The sequence below is a fragment of the Neomonachus schauinslandi genome, chromosome X (assembly GCF_002201575.2).
Source record: "Neomonachus schauinslandi chromosome X, ASM220157v2, whole genome shotgun sequence".
Taxonomy (NCBI): Eukaryota; Metazoa; Chordata; class Mammalia; order Carnivora; family Phocidae; genus Neomonachus; species Neomonachus schauinslandi.
This window is the reverse complement of record NC_058419.1, coordinates 83,690,020-83,709,561: the sequence shown is the minus strand read 5'-3', so window position 1 is coordinate 83,709,561 and position 19,542 is coordinate 83,690,020. Positions and strand designations below refer to the sequence as shown.

At 41.0% G+C, this 19,542-nt stretch overlaps 1 protein-coding gene across 1 annotated transcript in view; it reads right to left on the bottom strand.

The window, feature by feature from the left end:
- DGKK (diacylglycerol kinase kappa) overlaps positions 1 to 19,542 on the bottom strand; it is a 148,562-nt gene that overhangs the window by 3,874 nt on the left and 125,146 nt on the right. The window contains exons 16-25 of the mRNA XM_044911813.1: positions 16,849 to 16,953; positions 16,295 to 16,391; positions 13,926 to 14,033; positions 8,322 to 8,418; positions 7,712 to 7,819; positions 6,942 to 7,055; positions 6,466 to 6,600; positions 4,936 to 5,096; positions 4,243 to 4,384; positions 3,143 to 3,229 (exon numbers count right to left, since the gene is read on the bottom strand). Of these exons, the coding sequence (XP_044767748.1) occupies positions 3,143 to 3,229; positions 4,243 to 4,384; positions 4,936 to 5,096; positions 6,466 to 6,600; positions 6,942 to 7,055; positions 7,712 to 7,819; positions 8,322 to 8,418; positions 13,926 to 14,033; positions 16,295 to 16,391; positions 16,849 to 16,953 (1,154 nt within the window). The remainder of the gene's footprint in view (positions 1 to 3,142; positions 3,230 to 4,242; positions 4,385 to 4,935; positions 5,097 to 6,465; positions 6,601 to 6,941; positions 7,056 to 7,711; positions 7,820 to 8,321; positions 8,419 to 13,925; positions 14,034 to 16,294; positions 16,392 to 16,848; positions 16,954 to 19,542) is intronic.

Below are 19,542 nucleotides of genomic sequence, written 5' to 3'. Positions count from 1 at the left end.
TTTCTTTCTTTCTTTCTTTCTTTCTTTCTTTCTTTCTTTCTTTCTTTTCTTTCTTTCTTTCTTTCTTTCTCTTTCTTTTTAAAAGATTTTATTTGTCAGCGAGAGAGAGCACACAAGCAGGGAAAGCAGGGGGAGTGGCAGGCAGAGGGAGAAGCAGTCTCCCTGCCAAGCAAGAGTCTGATGTGGGGCTCAATCCCAGGACCCTGGGATCCTGACCCAAGCCAAAGGCAGACACTTAACTGACTGAGCCACCCAGGCACCCCCCAAGCTGTGCTTTAGCCCGTAGCTAGTCTCTCTTTGAAATTTAGAAATGCGATCCTGATGGCTTGTTCCATAGGTTCAGGAAACAAAGCTTAAGCATTCCCTAATAATCCCCAGAACCCACAGGATGAACTCTGTACAGTCCATGGGAGAGTTAAAATGAATTCTTCTGGGACCATCTTCAACTCAGAAGAACCAAGTCCTAGACCAGCAACATAGCTGAGATAGTTCATGTTCCATTAAATAGTGAGCTGGGAGAACAGATGCATGTTGCTATCATCAGCCCTGACATACTTTCCAGCCCACCTAACTTGGCCTCACCTCTCCTCCCTGTCATATACTTTACTATCAATCTGGCACTTCTGTGGCTTCTAGCTGTGCATGGGCCACTTGATGCTCCAACCATAAATGGATCCTTGCCAACTGTCACAAATGGATGGCAGGTGAATAGGTGGGGGATGGGTTGGAGATTATGGTCAGTCAGAATGGGATATGAGAGAGAAACAAGTCAGTGCTGACAAATAATCTTTTGCTTTACAACTAATGATTTAGGACAGTACAGAGTAGCCCAGATGCACAGGACATGTGTGTGCACATGGAGGTAGGATGCAGGATAGCAGGTGTCAGGTAGAAATGGCTGTCACTTTAAGGTAAGGGAGAAAGGGGCAGGGAGTCCATTGGGGCATACTTAACAGCAATGCTCAAAAGGGGTTTGGTAGTCAAACCCAAAGCCACAGAGAAGAAAGAAGGATTTGGGTCCCTGGAAAATGATTTCTAATCATAATAGGAGAAGAATAAATTGGCTTCCTAATGACTTCCTATTTAGCATCCAGAGATTCAGGCTCTGAAAAATTCTAGGTGGTGGGTTTGGGTCTCATGCTCTATTCTCCTATCCTTCTGGCTCTATAGGAGACCTTGTCCAGGACTCTCTGAGGTAAATGTGTGAACCGACTCAGAGGACTTCGGTGCTTATTTCTTGGTTTCTGTTCTAACACATCACTGGCCATAGTATAAGTGAGGTTGCCAAATAAAGGAAGTGGGAGTTACTGGGTGGGATTTACTTCATCATAAATCTACATCCCTCTGCCAACACTGAGCTGCTTACTGCCCTCCTTCTTCAAGGGGAAGAATAACACCACCAAAATGAAATAAGCTTTATTTCCATACCACCTCTGACATAGCCTTTCCAGAGATACATGATCATTCTAGCCGCTGCCTGCCCCCTGGTCTCATTTGGATGTGCGTATGTGTGTGTGGGTCCTTATCAGGTCCTTAACTTGTATTAGGTGTGGTATATGCTCAGTTTGGGTTGTTGGCTGGCACAAACCAATTTTCATGCCACGAGCTTCAAGAAAGCCTGAGTGGCAATGAGAGACCAAGCTCCCATATTTCCTGCTGCTCAGACTGCAAGGCCATTGAGCTCTGCCTATATATAGAAGGTACTTCTGTTGTTGTTTAAGGCTGAAAGATTCTAGCTCGGGGCTCAGATGCTGGGACAGCCTGGCCTGATTGCCTTAGCCACTCTGCCGCCTGTGCAGTGTGCCAATTAGATGTGCAAATGGAAAAGGGGAAGTGGATGCACTTCTTGCAATATCAACTCAGAAGCCCCTCTTCAAACAAACTTAATTAGATGAGAGGCAAGAACAGCACCTGCCTCAGGGCTTTAGCAGCCAACCCAAAAGTGGGGTGGTCATGATCAGTTGATTCATCAGAGCACACTCGTCAAGTGTGCCTATGGGCTTTGCATTATGAGGAACATTCAACTATTCTTGTAGCTCAAAAACTGAGCTTCAGTCCATTTTCCCTAACACTAATAAAATCTATCATCTATCAGGCCGCTACTAGATGCCAGGCCAGCTATGCCCTTAATATACAATAGCTAATTTAATTCTCACAACAACCTGGAGAGGTAGAGATTACAATTACTATTTTATAGATAGGGAAACCAAGACCCAGAGATGTGAGGTTACTTCACACAGCTTGGAAGTAACACAATTATGGATTAAATTGTGTTACCCCCACCACAAGAAAGGTATGTTTAAATCCTAGCTCCCAGTACCTCAGAATATGACTTTATTTGGAAATGGCATCATTACAGATGAGGTCATACTGGAGTAGGGTAGGCCCCTGATCCAGTATGACTGGTGTCCTCATAAGAAGATGGTCATGTGAAGACAGAGAGACACAAGGAGAATACCATGTGAAGATGGAGGATTGGAGTAATGCTTCCACAAGCCAAGGAATACCAAAGATTGCCGGCAAGTCACCAGAAGCTAGGAAAGTGCAAGGAAGGATTTGCCTACAGTTTTCAGAGGCAATATGGCCCTGCTGACACATTGATTTCAGCTTCTAGCCTCCAGAACTGTGAGATAATAAATTTCTGTTGTTTTAAGTTACCCAGGTTTCAGTACTTTGGTACAGCAGCCTTACAAAATGAATAGAGTTAGTGAGTGGCAGATTGGGGATTTGAACCTAGAGTTTCCCACTAGTCTATATTCTCTTCCCACATGGTGACAAAGGTATATGGAAACTTGGGAGATACAGAGCAGCTCAAAAGAGTTCACCCCTTTCTACTGAACCTGTGTTAAGTATGATGAGAACACCCTACTTTTGATTGGCCTGGTCTGGACCCAGGAGACATTTGCCAAAGGAGAGGGAGAGACTTTTCTTCAAGGATATGGTTGTCACTATGGATTAGCATAACCATGAGTTGATACAATCAATGACAACCCTGGGTGAGGATGACACAGCAGGGACTTCCAGGTAAGCACCTGGCCAAAATATTCCTACGTGTCTTCCAACACCCTAGAACCAAGCATAGACCATGACCATCTTCAGATGGAACACTTTGCCCTCCCTCATTCCAACCCCCTCCACTCACCAAGTTTTCATCCAGGAAAGCTTTGGTGTCATCGTAGAGCCCTTTAAGACTAAATGTAACATCTACTGCATCATTTCTGCTTAGAGTCTGAGAGAAGAAAGGAAAAGAAAGGAAGGGAAAGGACAAAGACAGAGGAGTTGTTGGTTAGTAAGCATGCAGCTGGCTTCTCTGTAGGAAGGTAGGAGCAGGCTAGTAGGATGTGGCCATAGGTGAAAAAGTAATATTCAAAATATAGCACAACTAGTACAGCATGGACATCAACCAATCAGAACCGACATAACCAGAGCTGTCAACTACTGGTACAGACTGGTGTGTCCTACGAAGAGGTGTGGCACACCTTGGCATTTGACACCATTGATTGCTATGGATACAGTGAAATAGGAAATATGGAAACCAGAGAATAAATCTGATGCTACTTGTTGCTGCTACATTAAAACCTCCTTTCCCATGGTAGGTGAGGTTAGGCCCAACCATCTCTTTTCAAAACTCCAGGCTTTGAGCTCTAGGCCTCCACCAACTCAGTCTGGCTGAAAATAAATAGGAAACCCACATTTTAGGAGGCCTTGATCCTATATGTGGCCCTTTCGTATTGTTTGCCTAGCACTAAAGTTACTTTTTAAAAAGAATCACTTAAATCTTCTGGCAGTGGGTAAAGTCATGGGATGGCACATTTAACATCAAGTATCCTAATCTGGACCTTTCCCTCGAGAGGGAAACCAAGGCAGCCTGGAGCTCAGGTTTCCATGACAGGCATCACTTTAACAGGTTATACAGGGATCCACTTGGGATGAGGAAGTGCCAATGCCAAGTTGCTCTCTATCCATTGGCTATTTCTCCCATGAGGCCAGTGTGGTTGATAGCTATCAGGACGAGGGCTAGCTCTCAGGCTGATGAAATCTGCTATGGAATTTCCCCAGTAGCCACCCTGCACCTATAACAAGTCAAGGAATACCTCTACTTCCCCTCTACTCTATCGATCAGTTTCCTGCCATATCATTTGCCCAGTTTCTCCACCCAACCTCTGGCTCACTTTTCTTCACTTTCATCCCCTTTCCTATTTGGTTTGACTCTTTTTCTTCATCTGCCCCTTCCCTTCTTACCTCATTGGGAACGCAGGAAGCTGCACATGCCTCATTGCCACTGTCTTGGCTGTAAAGTATGTCATTCAGAATGTTAGCACTGGCATTCACAGAATCCATGAGAACAGACACATGCTGGTGGACCTTGCTCAGGTCAGTAAGTCTGTAAGAAAGCAAGAACAGATGAATGGGTCTGGAAATTCTAAAAAATTTCTGGCCTGGGGTGCTGGTGAGGGTTGGGATGAAGGTAGAAATGAGAGCTCTGGGTACCTGGGTTGGGTAGCAAACTATGCCAGAAAATGTTTCTGATCTTCTCTAGGTATTTGTCTTTGTCCATCCTTATCTCACCTGAATTAGATACTGGGTACTTTGGGAGAGTGGGAGGCCAGGCTAGAGAAGGGAAGCTGACTTTAAGAACTCTGAGGCCCTCTTGATATTTAAGGGCAAGGATAAATATTCTGAGTCCTATGGGGTCTGGGGCATCAGGAGGTCAAAGTTCATCTCTGGACCTAAAGGAAGAGGTTCAAGCTGGCTTATTGTTGAGCACAAAGACTATTTCCTGCCTGGATTGTCAGGGTCCCTGTCAATCTTCAGAGCTCTGGGAAAGACTCCTTTCTGAGGCCAGGCTCCTTAGCAGCCAATAGACACAAGTTAGCTTCTTTTCCCTATCTATTCTTGGGATTCCCAGCCCTGTATCTGGGCCAGTCCTCTTACCTGCTGATGAGGTTTTCTGCAAGCCGAGCTAAGCACTGCATCTGGGCATACTCCTCATCAGAGAGGCTATCCTGAGATTCCTGGGAGTCCAGCTGGGGTTGAGAGGCAGCTTGAATTTCACTATGCTTGCACTCCCACATTTTCATTGAGTTCTCAAAGTCCTGAAAATGAAGATAGTGGCAGATCCTGATGATCACGATAGCTAAGAGGGTACATGACAGATCTGTTTGTGAGTCTGATTTTTGTGGGGACAGTGGGTAAAGGAGAAAGAGGACCCCATCCATTCTTCTATACACTCATCTACACACCTGCACATCTATCCTTCATTTTATTTACTGTCCCTTTCCTACTAGGCACTGTTAATTTTTTTTTTTTAAATTTTATTTATTTATTTTGAGAGAGAGAGAATGAGAGACAGAGAGCATGAGAGGGAGGAGGGTCAGAGGGAGAAGCAGACTCCCTGCCGAGCAGGGAGCCCGATGCGGGACTCGATCCCGGGACTCCAGGATCATGACCTGAGCCGAAGGCAGTTGCTTAACCAACTGAGCCACCCAGGCGCCCTAGGCACTGTTAATTTTTGTTGTTGTTACTGTGCTGCATCTTGGGACCACATGCTTCAGTCAGATAGATATTAACCTTCTAGAAGCTCCTATATGAGGGTATCATAATCATAAGACAGTGGAGCACCTTTCATGCTCCATTCTTTGCCAAATCTAGGCCATATGTTGTGATGGATTTTAGAGCCAGACATATCTAGTTTAATTTTGAATTGTGCTTCTGTCATTTACTGGTTGTGTGATCTTTAGCACATATTATTTAACCTCTCTGGTTTTCATTTTCCTCACCTGTAAAATAGGAATAAGAGTATCTTCTTCATAGGATTGTTGGGAGTACCTACTTGAGAGAATATATGTGCCCAGGACAAAGTAGGCAGTTTATAAACTAGACTTCCCTTCCCTTCTCTATTGCTATTTTTATGGATGGTTCACAGGTCAGAGTGGAAGAAAGTCTCCAGGTACTGAACATCTGATCAATAATGGCTTCTTTCTAGCCTTAGGTGGTTTGACTGAAGTGGGTGGCATTTGCAAATGCAGCATTTTCAATCTTAGAGAAACTTAAAGACCATATTCAATGAACAATCTCTTGTCGAAGGAGATATCTCCATAGCTACTTGAGGCCTTTAGTTCTCTGTGCAGTGGAGGGAGAGGAACAACTTTGTCTAAAACCAAAAGAGGGAGCTCCTTGTCTCACTCTCTTGACAGTGGTTTGCAAATGTCAGTATATGACAGAATGTCTCAGAGAGCTTATTTACAAATGCAGTTCCCAGGAGCTACCCATCCCCGTTCTGATTCAGTGGGTCTGGTGTGGGGCCCAGGAATGTGCATTTCTAATAAGCATCCAAGGTGACTCTGATGTAAGCGACATGCAGACCTCCCATTGAGGAATTCTGCCTGACTGGAAGTATTCAATACTCAAGTGACAGCTATAGAGGAGACAATATAGGAGAAAGGTGAGATTTTCCTTTCTTACCCGATCTCTTGTCAACATTTGGGCAGCATTCTTGTATCTAATCTTGATAAGGCCTGGCCTCTGAATCCAGGCCTCTCCATCCACCTGCACTGGGATACCTTCTTCACCATCAATGGTTATCATCACCTCATGGCACTGCCAGAGAAGAGGAGGGAGGATGGAGGAGAAAAATGAGGCCAATACCACAGATCAATCTGATAATCCCACAGTAATGGCCTTAATGTGTATCTGAAGCAGGACTGGCAAGGATGTGAATCGGATTATTTCAGGGAAAAACACCTGTTTCCTATGGGCTTTTGGCTCCTTTTGGTCCCTATGACCTCTGTCTCCAACCTTAGCCAGCACCTTACCACCCACCAGATAACCTCCCTCCACCCTGGCACTCTTACACCCAGTTATTTTGTGGGACTACTCCACATTCTAGGTTGTAGCCTCAAAGCCCAGGCTTTTCTGGTGCCCACCCAACCCTTGCCTACCTGGGTGATGCGATGATGATGCAGGTTAATGATACGGGACATTGCCATTTGTACAGAACCAAAGATAGCCACTACCTCCAGCTTCCCATCATCTATTGCAGGAGCCTCATATTCCTGAGGAGGAAAAACTATGTCACATATCCCACCCTTGAGAAACCACACCCTGTCTATCACAAGCACATATGCTGTGAAGGCTCCTGGTGAGAATTTTTCTAGCTCATGAAGAATGGAAAAACTGTATATTAAAAGGGGAAAGATGAGGTCAGGAAACCAATCTGGAAGAAGGGCACTGAGATCACAATTCTTAGCCCCTTTTGAGATCACAACTTTTAGCTGGCTCCCCCAAACCTCCCCCCCGTCCAATCTAGCTTCATAAATCCCTAAGGCCAGTCCCATTGGCCTCATGACTTTCTTGAGTGAGCTCAGAGGAAAGGAGTCATGGCCAATTTCCCAGGAGGTTTTATTTACAGAACTCCTTGGAGAAAAGAGAAACCTTTTAAGGATCTTTCAGGCATGAGGAGTAGAAAATTCAAAGTCCAGCCAACACCTAAGATTTGATCTGATCCTGAGGCCTTTGGTTGATTCTTGTGCTCTGGGATGGTAATTGCCTTTAAAAAAAACCTGATCACATAGCTAAGCTAATAAAGGTTCCCAGTCTATCTCCTATTCCCCCATTGTCTACTTCCTACACCAGTCAGTCCAGCTATCCTTTCTGAGAGACCCTAGAGGGGTCAAGCTTTTTCCTTCCCTGTTCCTTGTTCCATACTCACCGTGGTTGCTGTGCTGCTTCCCCAAAAGTTGACACCTCCAGCATAGCTGGTAATGTTGAGCACTACAATGCCTTGCAGGTTTGGCAAGGAGATGGCTTCTCCATCACACTGAAAGAAAAGAGTAGTTCTCATTTGTTGGCCCTTCAGATACCAGTGTGGAGGGACCTTTACAGAGATGGGGGAAGGGCTGTCTTCTCTTCATGCTATCATTTTCTTTTTCTTTTTTTTTTTTTTTAAAGATTTCTATTTACTTATTTGACAGAAAGAGACAGCAAGAGAGGGAACACAAGCAGTGGCAGGGGGAGAGGGAGAAGCAGGCTTCCCGCCGAGCAGGGAGCCCAATGCGGGGCTCCATCCCAGGACCCCGGGATCATGACCTGAGCCGAAGGCAGACACTTAACAACTGAGCCACTCAGGCGCCCCTTTGCTATCATTTTCTTATCCACAAAATGGAAATGGAAATCTATCTTTATGCCTTCCTCCCAGGAGCTGCGAGGGACGATCAGAGTTAAAGCTTGGGAAGAACCAAAGAAATAGGGAAAAGTTGATTTCCAAAGTAATGAGATTTCCTTTCTCCATGTCAGGAAGTATTGCCCTCTTTTCCACTCACCTCCAGGTGTACTCGTTCTTCCAGTTTCCTATAAGAGCGCTGGAAAAGTTCCTTGCTTCCCAGAAGACCATACCACATTTTGTTCTTAAGGCGGCTACTATAGGGAGGTAAGGATAGAGAAAGATAATCAGAGGGTGAATAATATAAATGAATGAAGAAAAGCAAGAGGAGACACCATCTTATTCCTCAAGTGCCTTCCTTTAAAAAAAAAAGTTTTTTTTTTTAATTCCAGTATAGTTAACATACAGTGTTATATTAGTTTCAGGTGTACACTATAGTGATTTAACAATTCTATACATTACTCAGTGCTCATCATGATAATTGTGCTCTTTAATCCCCACCACCTATTATACTCATCCCCCAACCACCTCCCCTCTGGTAACCATCAGTTTGTTCTCTATACTTAAGAGTCTGTTTTTTGGTTTGTCTATTTTCTCTTTGTTCATTTGTTTTGTTTCTTAAATTCCACATATGAGTGAAATCATATGGTATTTGTCTTTCTTCGACTGACTTATTTCACTTACTATTATATCCTTTAGATCCAGCCATGTTGTTGCAAATGGCAAGATTCGTTATTTTTTATGGCTGAGTAATATTCCATTGTGTGTGTACACACACACACACACACACCACATCTTCATCCATTCATCTAAGGATGGATACTTGGGTTTATTCCATATCTTGGCTATTGTAAATAGTTCTGTAGTAAATATAGGGGTACATATATCTTTTCAAATTAGTGTTTTCATTTTCTTTGGGTAAATAGAGTGGAATTATTAGATTATATGGTAATTCTATTTTTAATTTTTTGAGGAAACTCCATATTGTTTTCCACAGTTGTTGCACTGGTTTGCCTTCCCAACAGTGAAAGAGGGTTCCCTTTTCTCCACATCCTTGCCAACACTTGTTGTTTCTTGTGTTTTTGATTATAGCCATTCTGGTAAGTGTGAGGTGGTATCTCACTGATGTTTTGATTTACATTTCCCTGATGATTAGTGATATTGAGCATCTTTTCATGTATCTGTTGGCCATCTGTATGTGTTCTTTGGAGAAATGTCTGTTCACATCTTCTACCCATTTTAACTGGATTATTTGTTTTTCTGGTGTTGAGCTGCATAAATTCTTTATATTTTGGATACTAACCCCTTATTGGATATATCATTTGCAAATATCTTCTCCCATTGAGTAGGTTGTCTTTCTGTTTTGCTGATTGTTTCCTTTGTTGTGCAAAAAGCTTTTTATTTTGATATAGTCCCAATAGTTTATTTTTGCTTTTGTTTCCCTTGCCAGAGGAGACATATCTAGAAAAATGTTGCTACAGCCTATGTCATAGAAATTACTGCCTGTGCTCTCTTCTAGGATATTTATGGTTTCAGGTCTCACACTTAGGTCCTTAATCCATTTTGAGTTTATTTTTATGTATTGTGTAAGAAAATGGTCCAGTTTCATTCTTTTGCATGTAGCTGTCCAGTTTTCCCATCATTTGTTGAAGAGAATTTTCCTATTGCATATTCATGCCTCCTTTGTTGTAGATTAATTGACTATATAATCATGGGTTTATTTCTGGGCTCTCTATTCTGTTCCATTGATCTATGTGTCTATATTTGTTTTTTTTTTTAAAGCTTTTATTTATTTATTTATTTGACAGAGAGAGAGAGACAGTGAGAGAGGGAACACAAGCAGGGGGAGTGGGAGAGGGAGAAGCAGGCTTCCCACTGAACAGGGAGTCCGATGCAGGGCACGATCCCAGGACCCAGGGATCATGACCTGAGCTGAAGGCAGATGCTTAACAACTGAGCCACCCAGGTGCCCCTATGTGTCTATATTTGTGCCAGTACCATCTCCAAGTACCTTCTTATAGAGAGGAGTCATGTCAGATGGTAAGTGGACACAAGAGGGGATGCTAGGATAATGTAACCTGTACCCCTATGCAAACACCTACTGAAATGGGCTCCTGGGCCCTCTAGAAGCCTCAGCATCACCTCAATTTGCTGTTTTTCCTTGATGCTGATATTAGCTCAGACTTGGAAGACACAGGCTATATTCAGAATGCAATATTCATAAAAAACTATGAGCATAACTGGTTTATACACACCAGCTAGTCTGGCAAGTGCCATTCCAGGAGCATAAAATTTCAGCTGCTTGGGATCAATTTCATTTGAAACATATGACTCTTATACTGCAATATATTTGAAGTGTAACTTTTCTGGCAAAGTGGAGGGATTTTCTAAGACCTGTATATTAAACCAGTGCCATAGAATAGTGCTAAGCTTACTAGGCAGATTGTAGAGGAGGAGCCAGTGGAGAGAATATGGGAAGGCAAATGATGTCAGGAGACTTGGGGTGGATGTGGGAAGGACAGGGTTCTACTGACTGTAAGATCTCTGATAAAAACAGGCCGGGGCTTACAATCACTAAAAACGTTGGATAGAGTTTACTATGAGTTTTTTTTTTTACTATTTTAATACCTTTTACTGGTATTAAATCAGATGTATGTATATTTTAATAAGTACAGTACATAATCATTCTTGTGTTATTCCTGTACAACATTCCAGACCTTTAGCTTTTATACTTGATTATGATTTGGATGCCTAAAAAATGTAATAGAAGTGTTAGATTTTATAGTTACTATTATTCCATGTACTGTATAATGAGAAATATTCTTCCATTGCACAAGCTTCCTTTTGGTAGTCAGCAAGGCCATTTTGAAGCATGACCATGAAACTCAGTTTACTTCCCAAAATTCTTTACTCACTCTCTTTTTTATTTCTTCCTTTAATTTTTTTTTATTTAAACACAATTTAATTAACATATACTGTATTATTAGTTTCAGGGGTAGAATTCAGTGATTCATCAGTTGTGTACAACACCCAGTGCTCATTACTTCAAATGCCCTCCTTAATGCCCATCACCCAGTTACCCCATCCCCCTACCTGCCTCCCCTCCAGCAACCCTCACTTTGTTCCCTATAGTTAAGACTCTTTTACGGTTTGTCTCCCTCTCTGTTTAAAAACAGAGCTACCCTATGACCTAGCAATTGGACTACTAGGTATTTATCCAAAAGATACAAACATAGTGATCTGAAGGGGCACATGCACACCAATGTTTATAGCAGCAATGTCCACAATAGCCAAAATATGGAAAGAGCCCAGATGTCCATAAACAGAAGAATGGATAAAGAAGATGTGGGATGTGTGTATTTATATAATGGAATATTACTCAGCTATCAAAAAGAATGAAATCTTGTCATTTGCACTGACATGAATGGAACTAGAGGGTATTATGCTAAGCAAAATAAGTCAGTCAGAGAAAGATAAATACCATATGATTTCACTCATATGGAATTTAAGAAACAAAACAGATGAGTATAGGGGAAGGGAAGGAAAAATAAAATAAGATGAATACTATGAACTTTTAGAGTGACAATGAGTCACTACAAGGCATGAATTTTGAAATGTAAGAAGGCTAGCACAAAATTATTTGGACTCTTGTTTGAAACCGTAAGTTCTCTGGGCACTTTAGCTTCCTCATATATAAAAATAGGAGTTTAGTTATATGGAAATTCGAAATACCTAGAACAACCAAAACGATTCTGACAAAGAACAAAGTTGGAGGACTTTCATCTTCCAATTTCAAAACTTACTATAAAGCTACAGTTATTAAGACAGTGTGAAGATAGACATATAGAATTATGGAACAGAAGTAAGAGTCTAGAAAAAAACCTTTACATTTTTCTTTTTTTTTTAAAGTACTTTTTTTTTTTTTAAGATTTTATTTATTTGAGAGAGAGAATGAGAGAGAGCACATGAGAGGGGGGAGGGCCAGAGGGAGAAGCAGACTCCCTGCCGAGCAGGGAGCCCGATGCGGGACTCGATCCCGGGACTCCAGGATCATGACCTGAGCCGAAGGCAGTCGCTTAACCAACTGAGCCACCCAGGCGCCCCCTTTACATTTTTCATCAATTGATTTTTGACAAAGGTGCCAACACAATTCCTTGGGGGAAAGGATAGCATCAAAAATGGTGCTGCACTAATTGGATCTTCACATGCAAAAAGACAAACTTAGACCCTTGCCTCATGCCATACACAAAAACTAACTCAAAGCAGATAATAGACTTAAATGTAAGAGCAAAAACAACACAAATTTTAGAAGAAAACTTAGGAGCAAGTTTTTTAGGTTAGGTGAAACTGTTTAGCTATGTCATCAAAAGCATGGTCCATAAAAGAAAAGAATTGATCAGTTGGAACTCATCAAAATTCAAATCTTTTTTATTTCAAAAGACACCATTAAGAAAATTAAAAGACAGACAACAACAAAAAAAGACAAGCAACTGAATGAAATCTTGTCATTTGCAACAATATGGATGGACCCAGAGAGTGTTATGCTAAGTGAAATAAGTCAGAGAAAGACAAATACTGTATAATTTCACTTATATGTGGAATCTAAAAACAAAACAAAACAGAAAAAGATTCATAAATACAGAGCACAAACTGGTGGTTGCCAGAGAGGATGTGGGTGGGGAAATGAGCAAAATAGATACAGGGGATTAACAGGTACAAAAGTCCAGTTACAATATAAATAAGTCACAGAGATGAAATATACAGCATAGGGAATGTAGTCAATAATATTTTAATAATATTTTATGGTGACAGATGGTAACTACACTTATCCTGGTGAGCATTGAGCAATGTATAGAATTGTTGAATCAGTATGTTGTACACCTGAAACTAATAGATTATATGTCAACTATGCTTCAATAATTAAAAAAATAAATATATAAAGTAGAAAGAAAAATCACCCTGCAATTGAATCCCTATGAAATAATCACCGGAACATTGTTTTATAATTATAAACCCTTTTCTATGTACATCTATGCATACTTATTTAAAAATGTTTACTATAAAATGAGTCATAAAAAAAGACAAGCAATTGGAAAATAATATTTGCAAAACACATATCTGATAAAGTACTTGTTCCTCAGCCCGGGTCTGCTCTGAGAAAGAAGTTCTGGTGGCAAGTGGCAGGGGTGGTGGTGGGGTGTGTGCTTTTTTTTACTTGTAGTTTCAATTTACAAGAACTCTGAGGCTGCCTTAGGGTATGTCTATAGTACAAAAGTACTAAAAGGTGCCAAGTAACCTAATACTAGATGGGGTAAAATCATTGGATCCTGGGGAACCAGGCATTAGGAACACCAAGAACCAGTACGGCAATCTTTGATAATTTGTAGCCTTACCAAGCAATAACGACTTAAGCCACTACTGGGACCTGGCCAAGCTCTCACAGACAGAACAAAGGTAGAAAATAGGCTGAATCAAGTCAGTGTAATCTGTTTTCAATAACAGTAACACCATGAGCTGTGTTACACAGCAATCTATAGGTCTAAACTATGTAGGCAGCTCCAAGTTCAGGATGCCAAAGCAGAGTCATCACAGATCAGGTCAAAATTTAGAGAAAGCCATCCCACTAGGCTAACATTGGGAACAATGTGTTTTACTTCTAAAGAACCTCTTTCTCTTGCTTGTCTGAAAGGTAGGGGATGTAGGAATATATGTGTATATTGTAATTGTGTGTTTGCATGTAGGGAGGGGAGTTTCTTTTCCTTACTTGTATTGTCCTGGGTGTTCATCTCTTCTGGTGTTGAATTCCAGAGAAATTTTAGCATCCAGTCCAATTCCAAAATAGTTGTTCATGACACACCTTTCTTTGAAGCGTCTGAAATTAGCCAAAGGAAAGAAGAGGACAGACAGACATTGGTGTAGGAAAGAAGTGCCATTATCATTAGGCTGGAGACTTTATCTGCATGATTGAAAACCACTGAGGGAGGGCCTCTCCTACATTGGGCACAAGACTATGTTTGTGACAGGAACATATAGATGTCTTATTGTGTTAACACCTAGCTTGTTTGCTTTAAGAGAGGGCACCCAGCCAGGTGGGAGGATTCAGTGGGATTGGAACTCATAATAAAGAAATCATCTTTGGAGGCCCTTAGATATGAGTGGTCAATATTTTCTTCACATATAACAAAGGGAAATACTAACTGACTTATTCCCATAAAGAACTTTTAAGCATCTCAGATAAAAATGTATGATGAAAGTAAAGTCTGCAGTACTGTTTTCAGAGATGTCTGAACCCCTTTGTAGCACTTTCACATCAAAGGGCAAAGTGACCACACATTTGAGGGAAAAGACTGATAAAAGAGGGTAGATATGTACACAACCAAAAAAGCCAGGCAGGTTTTATTTTGATTCTTCTGCATCCATCTTGGGTGTCAACATCAAAACCAGTGTGCTGGAACCAGTTAGTACCAGCTCATATAAGCTGATTATGCCTATTATGTCCCAATTCTGCATTCAATGGAATTATATCAGTAGCTTGAAATGAATCACAGACCTGCACCTCTGAAACAAATAATACATTATATGTCTAAAAAAAAAAGGAAGAAGATAGTAGGAAGGGAAAAATGTAGGGGGGAAATTGGAGGGGGAGATGAACCATGAAAGATGATGGACTCTGAAAAACAAACTGAGGGTTCTAGAGGGGAGGGGAGTGGGAGGATGGGTTGGCCTGGTGATGGGTGTTAAAGAGGGCACGTACTGAATGGAGCACTGGGTGTTATACGCAAACAATGAATCATGGAACACTACATCAAAAACTAATGATGTAATGTATGGTGATTAACATAACATAATAAAATAAAATAAAATAAAATAAAATAAATGTTTAGTGGAAAAGAAATGTCTAGTGGAAAATGACATATTTAAGTATCCAGTAGTATGGGCTGATATTATATAATGAATCAAATGATATAGTATGTGAATAAAAAGCAGGAATTACAATTCTATGTAAAAAATAAAAAAGAAATAGGTTATGGTGGGAGGGTTTGTATTAGGAAGAAATCAGGATTTTTTCCCCTCAGAGAACTGGTTGTTAAACATTTGGCAGCGTACCACTGATTAAAACTCATAAGGTGGGGCGCCTGGGTGGCTCAGTTGGTTAAGCAACTGCCTTCGGCTCAGGTCATGATCCTGGAGTCCTGGGATTGAGTCCCGCATCGGGCTCTCTGCTCGGCAGGGAGTCTGCTTCTCCCTCTGACCCTCCCCCCTCTCATGTGCTCTCTCTCTCTCTCATTCTCTCTCTCAAATAAATAAATGAAATCTTTAAAAAAAATAAAAAAATAAAACTCATAAGGTAGGTCCATGAGACTTCAGACATGAGTGTAAGCCAATGGTGAAGTAGAGGGGAGTGGGGGTTGGAGATAGGAATAAATGAGAAGCTGCAGTTAACTGAAGTAATTGCCAGCTGTGTCCTTCTTTTGAGAAACTGAAAATGAGTACAGTTTAGCTACTCAATCATAGATAATTTTTTTATTCATTACTCAAATGACCCCACATCTCTCACATGAGATTTGCCTCCCTCAACTGCAGTCTGGAGATTGGGGTTTCTCTAGGTGATGTCCAAACTGATCTTAATGGAACTCAAAAGGAGCAAATGTGGTGGAACCTGGATGCTGGGAATATTTTAAAGAGGCACGGCTAATGAAAGAGATGCCCTTAGATTTTCTATCTAGTCCCCTAAATGCTCATTTATTTTTTAGCACCTCCAATTATTTACTGTTGAAAGCAACAGTGGAATAACAGATCCTTTGAAATAACAACAGCTAATGTTTATTAAGTATTTATAATGAGAATAACAATAATTACTGTTAACACATATAGCACTTAACTATGTTGAGCATTGTTCAATGCAAGTACTACGCATATATAAACTGAATAAACACAAGAAACATAATGTGGCTAATTCTACAATTATCTTCATTTTATAATGAGAAAACTCAGGCTCAGATTGGTTGAATTACTTTTGTAAGGTCACACAACTAGGAAGCGGAGTCAGGATTTGACTCTGGATATCCTTAGACTATTCTTTTAACCAGAGAAAGAAGGAAGTAAAAAGTGGTGGTAGGGCTAAATACTTACATAGTTTCTGGTGTAAAATGTAAGTGCTCCAAATTGAGGTTATCTAGGTCTTCACTTTTCAGAGAAGATATAGAAGACAAAGTGCCACGACGAGAACCTAGACACAAAAGACATCACCTTGGTGTCAGATAAAATAAGAAAGCCCTTCCCCTCACTTGCATTTCACCCTATTTTCTATGTGGGACCAGGGTCAAGCTCAATGACTTTTTCTTAGATTATAATCAAGGTTCTCAATCCAAAGAGGGATCATCTTAGATGGACATGGACTTCCTCTGAGAGAATAGTAAGACAGGGCTACTTGCTTGCTGGCAGTGAAAACAACTTCAAATCTTGAGTTTCATCAGGCAAGCCTTTTCAAAGTACCTAATGAGGTCATTACTTCTGGATATTGTCATGGGATCATATACTGTGAGGTTTCCGGGAAAGAGGGAGGGATATCTACTGCAGAGTAGGATTATGGCTAAAGAAAGATGCGTGAGAACACATCTTTATTCTCTGGGAGCTAGAAGACAGTGATGAAGGCTAGAATAAGAAAAGGAAAGAAAGATCCTTACGGTGTCTTGGGCTCATCTGGCTAATATCTTCTGAGTCATCTTCCAGGAAGAACGTTGAAGTAAAGTTCTTAACTGATATTGTCTGTCGGCTTTGCTCATCCAGAACTATGGAGGAAAAGTGGAAGGAAAAAAGGAAGGGAGGAGGGAGCGAGAAAGCAAGGTAGGAAGGAAGTAAGAGAGAGAGGGAGGAAGGGAAAAAGGATGGTAGGAAGGAAGGAAGGGTGGGAGGGAGAAAGGAAGGTAGGAAAGGAGGAAGGGAGAGAGGGAGGGAAGGAGAAAGGGAGAAAGGAAGGGAGGGAGTGAGGGAGGGAGGAAGGAAGGAAGAAAGGAAGGAGGATTGGTTATATTTGGTTGAGCACTTCTTAAGCATCTCCTCTTTTTTTTTTAAATTTTATTATGTTATGTTAGTCACCATACAATACATCATTAGTTTTTGATGTGGTGATCCACGATCCTTTGTTTTTGTATAACACCCAGTGCTCCATGCAGTACGTGCCCTCCTTAATACCCATCACCGGGCTAACCAATCCCCCCTCCCCCCTCCCCTCTAGAACCCTGTTTGTTTCTCAGGTCCATAGTCTCTCATGGTTCATTTCTCCCTCCAAATCCCCCCTCCCATTTTTCCCTTCCTTCTCCTAATGTCCTCCATGTTATTCCTTATGTTCCACAAATAAGTGAAACCATATGATAATTGACTTTCTCTGCTTGACTTATTTCACTTAGCATAATCTCCTCTAGTCCCATCCATGTTGATGTAAAAGTTGGGTATTCATCCTTTCTGATGGCTGAGTAATATTCCATTGTATATATGGACCACATCTTCTTTATCCATTCATCTGTTGAAGGGCATCTTGGCTCTTTCCACAGTTTGGCTATTACGGACATTGCTGCTATGAACATTGGGGTGCATATGGCCCTTCTTTTCACTACATCTATGTCTTTGGGGTAAATACCCAGGAGTGCAATTGCTGGGTCATAGGGTAGCTCTATTTTTAAATTTTTGAGGCACCTCCACACTGTTTTCCAAAGTGGCTGTACCAACATGCATTCCCACCAACAGTGTAAGAGGGTTCCCCTTTCTCCACAACCTCTCCAACATTTGTTGTTTCTTTCCCTGTCCATTTTTGCCATTCTAACTGGTGTAAGGTGGTATCTCAATGTGGTTTTGATTTGAATTTCCCTGATGGCTAATGATGATGAACATTTTTTCATGTGTCTGTTAGCCATTTGTATGTCTTCTTCAGAGAAGTGTCTGTTCATCTCTTCTGCCCACTTTTTGACTTGATTATTTGTTTTTTGGGTGTTGAGTTTTAGAAGTTCTTTATAGATCTTGGATACAAGCCCTTTATCTGTAGTGTCATTTGCAAATATCTTCTCCCATTCTGTGGGTTGCCTCTTTCCTTTGCTGTGCATAAGCTTTTTATCTTGATGGAATCCCAAAAGTTCATTTTTGCTTTTGTTTCACTAGCCTTTGGAGATGTATCTTGGAAGAAGTTGCTGTGGCCGATGTCAAAGAGGTTACTGCCTATGTTCTCCTCTAGGATTTTGATGGATTCCTTTCTCACATTGAGGTCTTTCATCCACTTTGAGTTTCTCTTTGTGAGTGGTGTTAGAGAATGGTCGAGTTTCGTTCTTCTGCATGTGGCTGTCCAATTTTCCCAGCACCATTTATTGAAGAGACTGTCTTTTCTCCATTGCATGTTTTTTCCTGCTTTGTCAAAGATTATTTAACCATAGTGTTGAGGGTCCATATCTGGGTTCTCTATTCTGTTCCATTGGTCTATATGTCCGTTTTTGTGCCAGTACCATGCTGTCTTGGTGATCACAGCTTTGTAATATAGCTTGAAATCGGGCAATGTGATGCCCCTAGCTTTGTTTTTCTTTTTCAACATTTCCTTGGCGATTCGGGGTCTTTTCTGATTCCATACAAATTTTCGGATTGTTTTTTCCAGCACTTCAAAAAATGTCATTGGAATTTTGATCGGGATAGCATTGAAGGTATAGATTGCTCTGGGTAGCATAGACATTTTAACAATGTTTATTCTTCTGATCCCTGAGCATGGAATGTTTTTCCATCTTTTTGTGTCTTCTTCAATTTCTTTCATGAGTGTTCTGTAGTTCCTAGAGTATAGATCCTTTACCTCTTTGGTTAGGTTTATTCCGAGGTATCTTATGGTTTTTGGTGCTGTTGTAAATGGAATCGTTTCTCTAATTTCTCTTTCTACAGTTGCGTTGTTAGTGTAAGAAAGCAACTGATTTCTGTGCATTGATTTTGTATCCAGCCACATTACTGAATTGCTGTATGAGTTCTAGTAATTTGGGGGTGGAGTCTTTTGGGTTTTCCACATAAAGTATCATGTCATCTGCGAAAAGAGAGAGTTTGACTTCTTCTTTGCCAATTTGAACACCTTTTATTTCTTTTTGTTGTCTGATTGCTGTTGCTAGGACTTCTAGTACTATGTTGAACAATAGTGGTGAGAGTGGGCATCCTTGACGTGTTCCTGTTCTTAAGGGAAAGGCTCTCAGCTTTTCCCCATTGAGGATGATATTCGCTGTGGGTTTTTCATAGATGGATTTTATGAACTTGAGGAATGTTCCCTCTATACCTATACTCTGAGGAGTTTTAATCAGGAAAGGATGTTGTATTTTGTCAAATGCTTTTTCTGCATCAATTGAGAGGACCATATGGTTCTT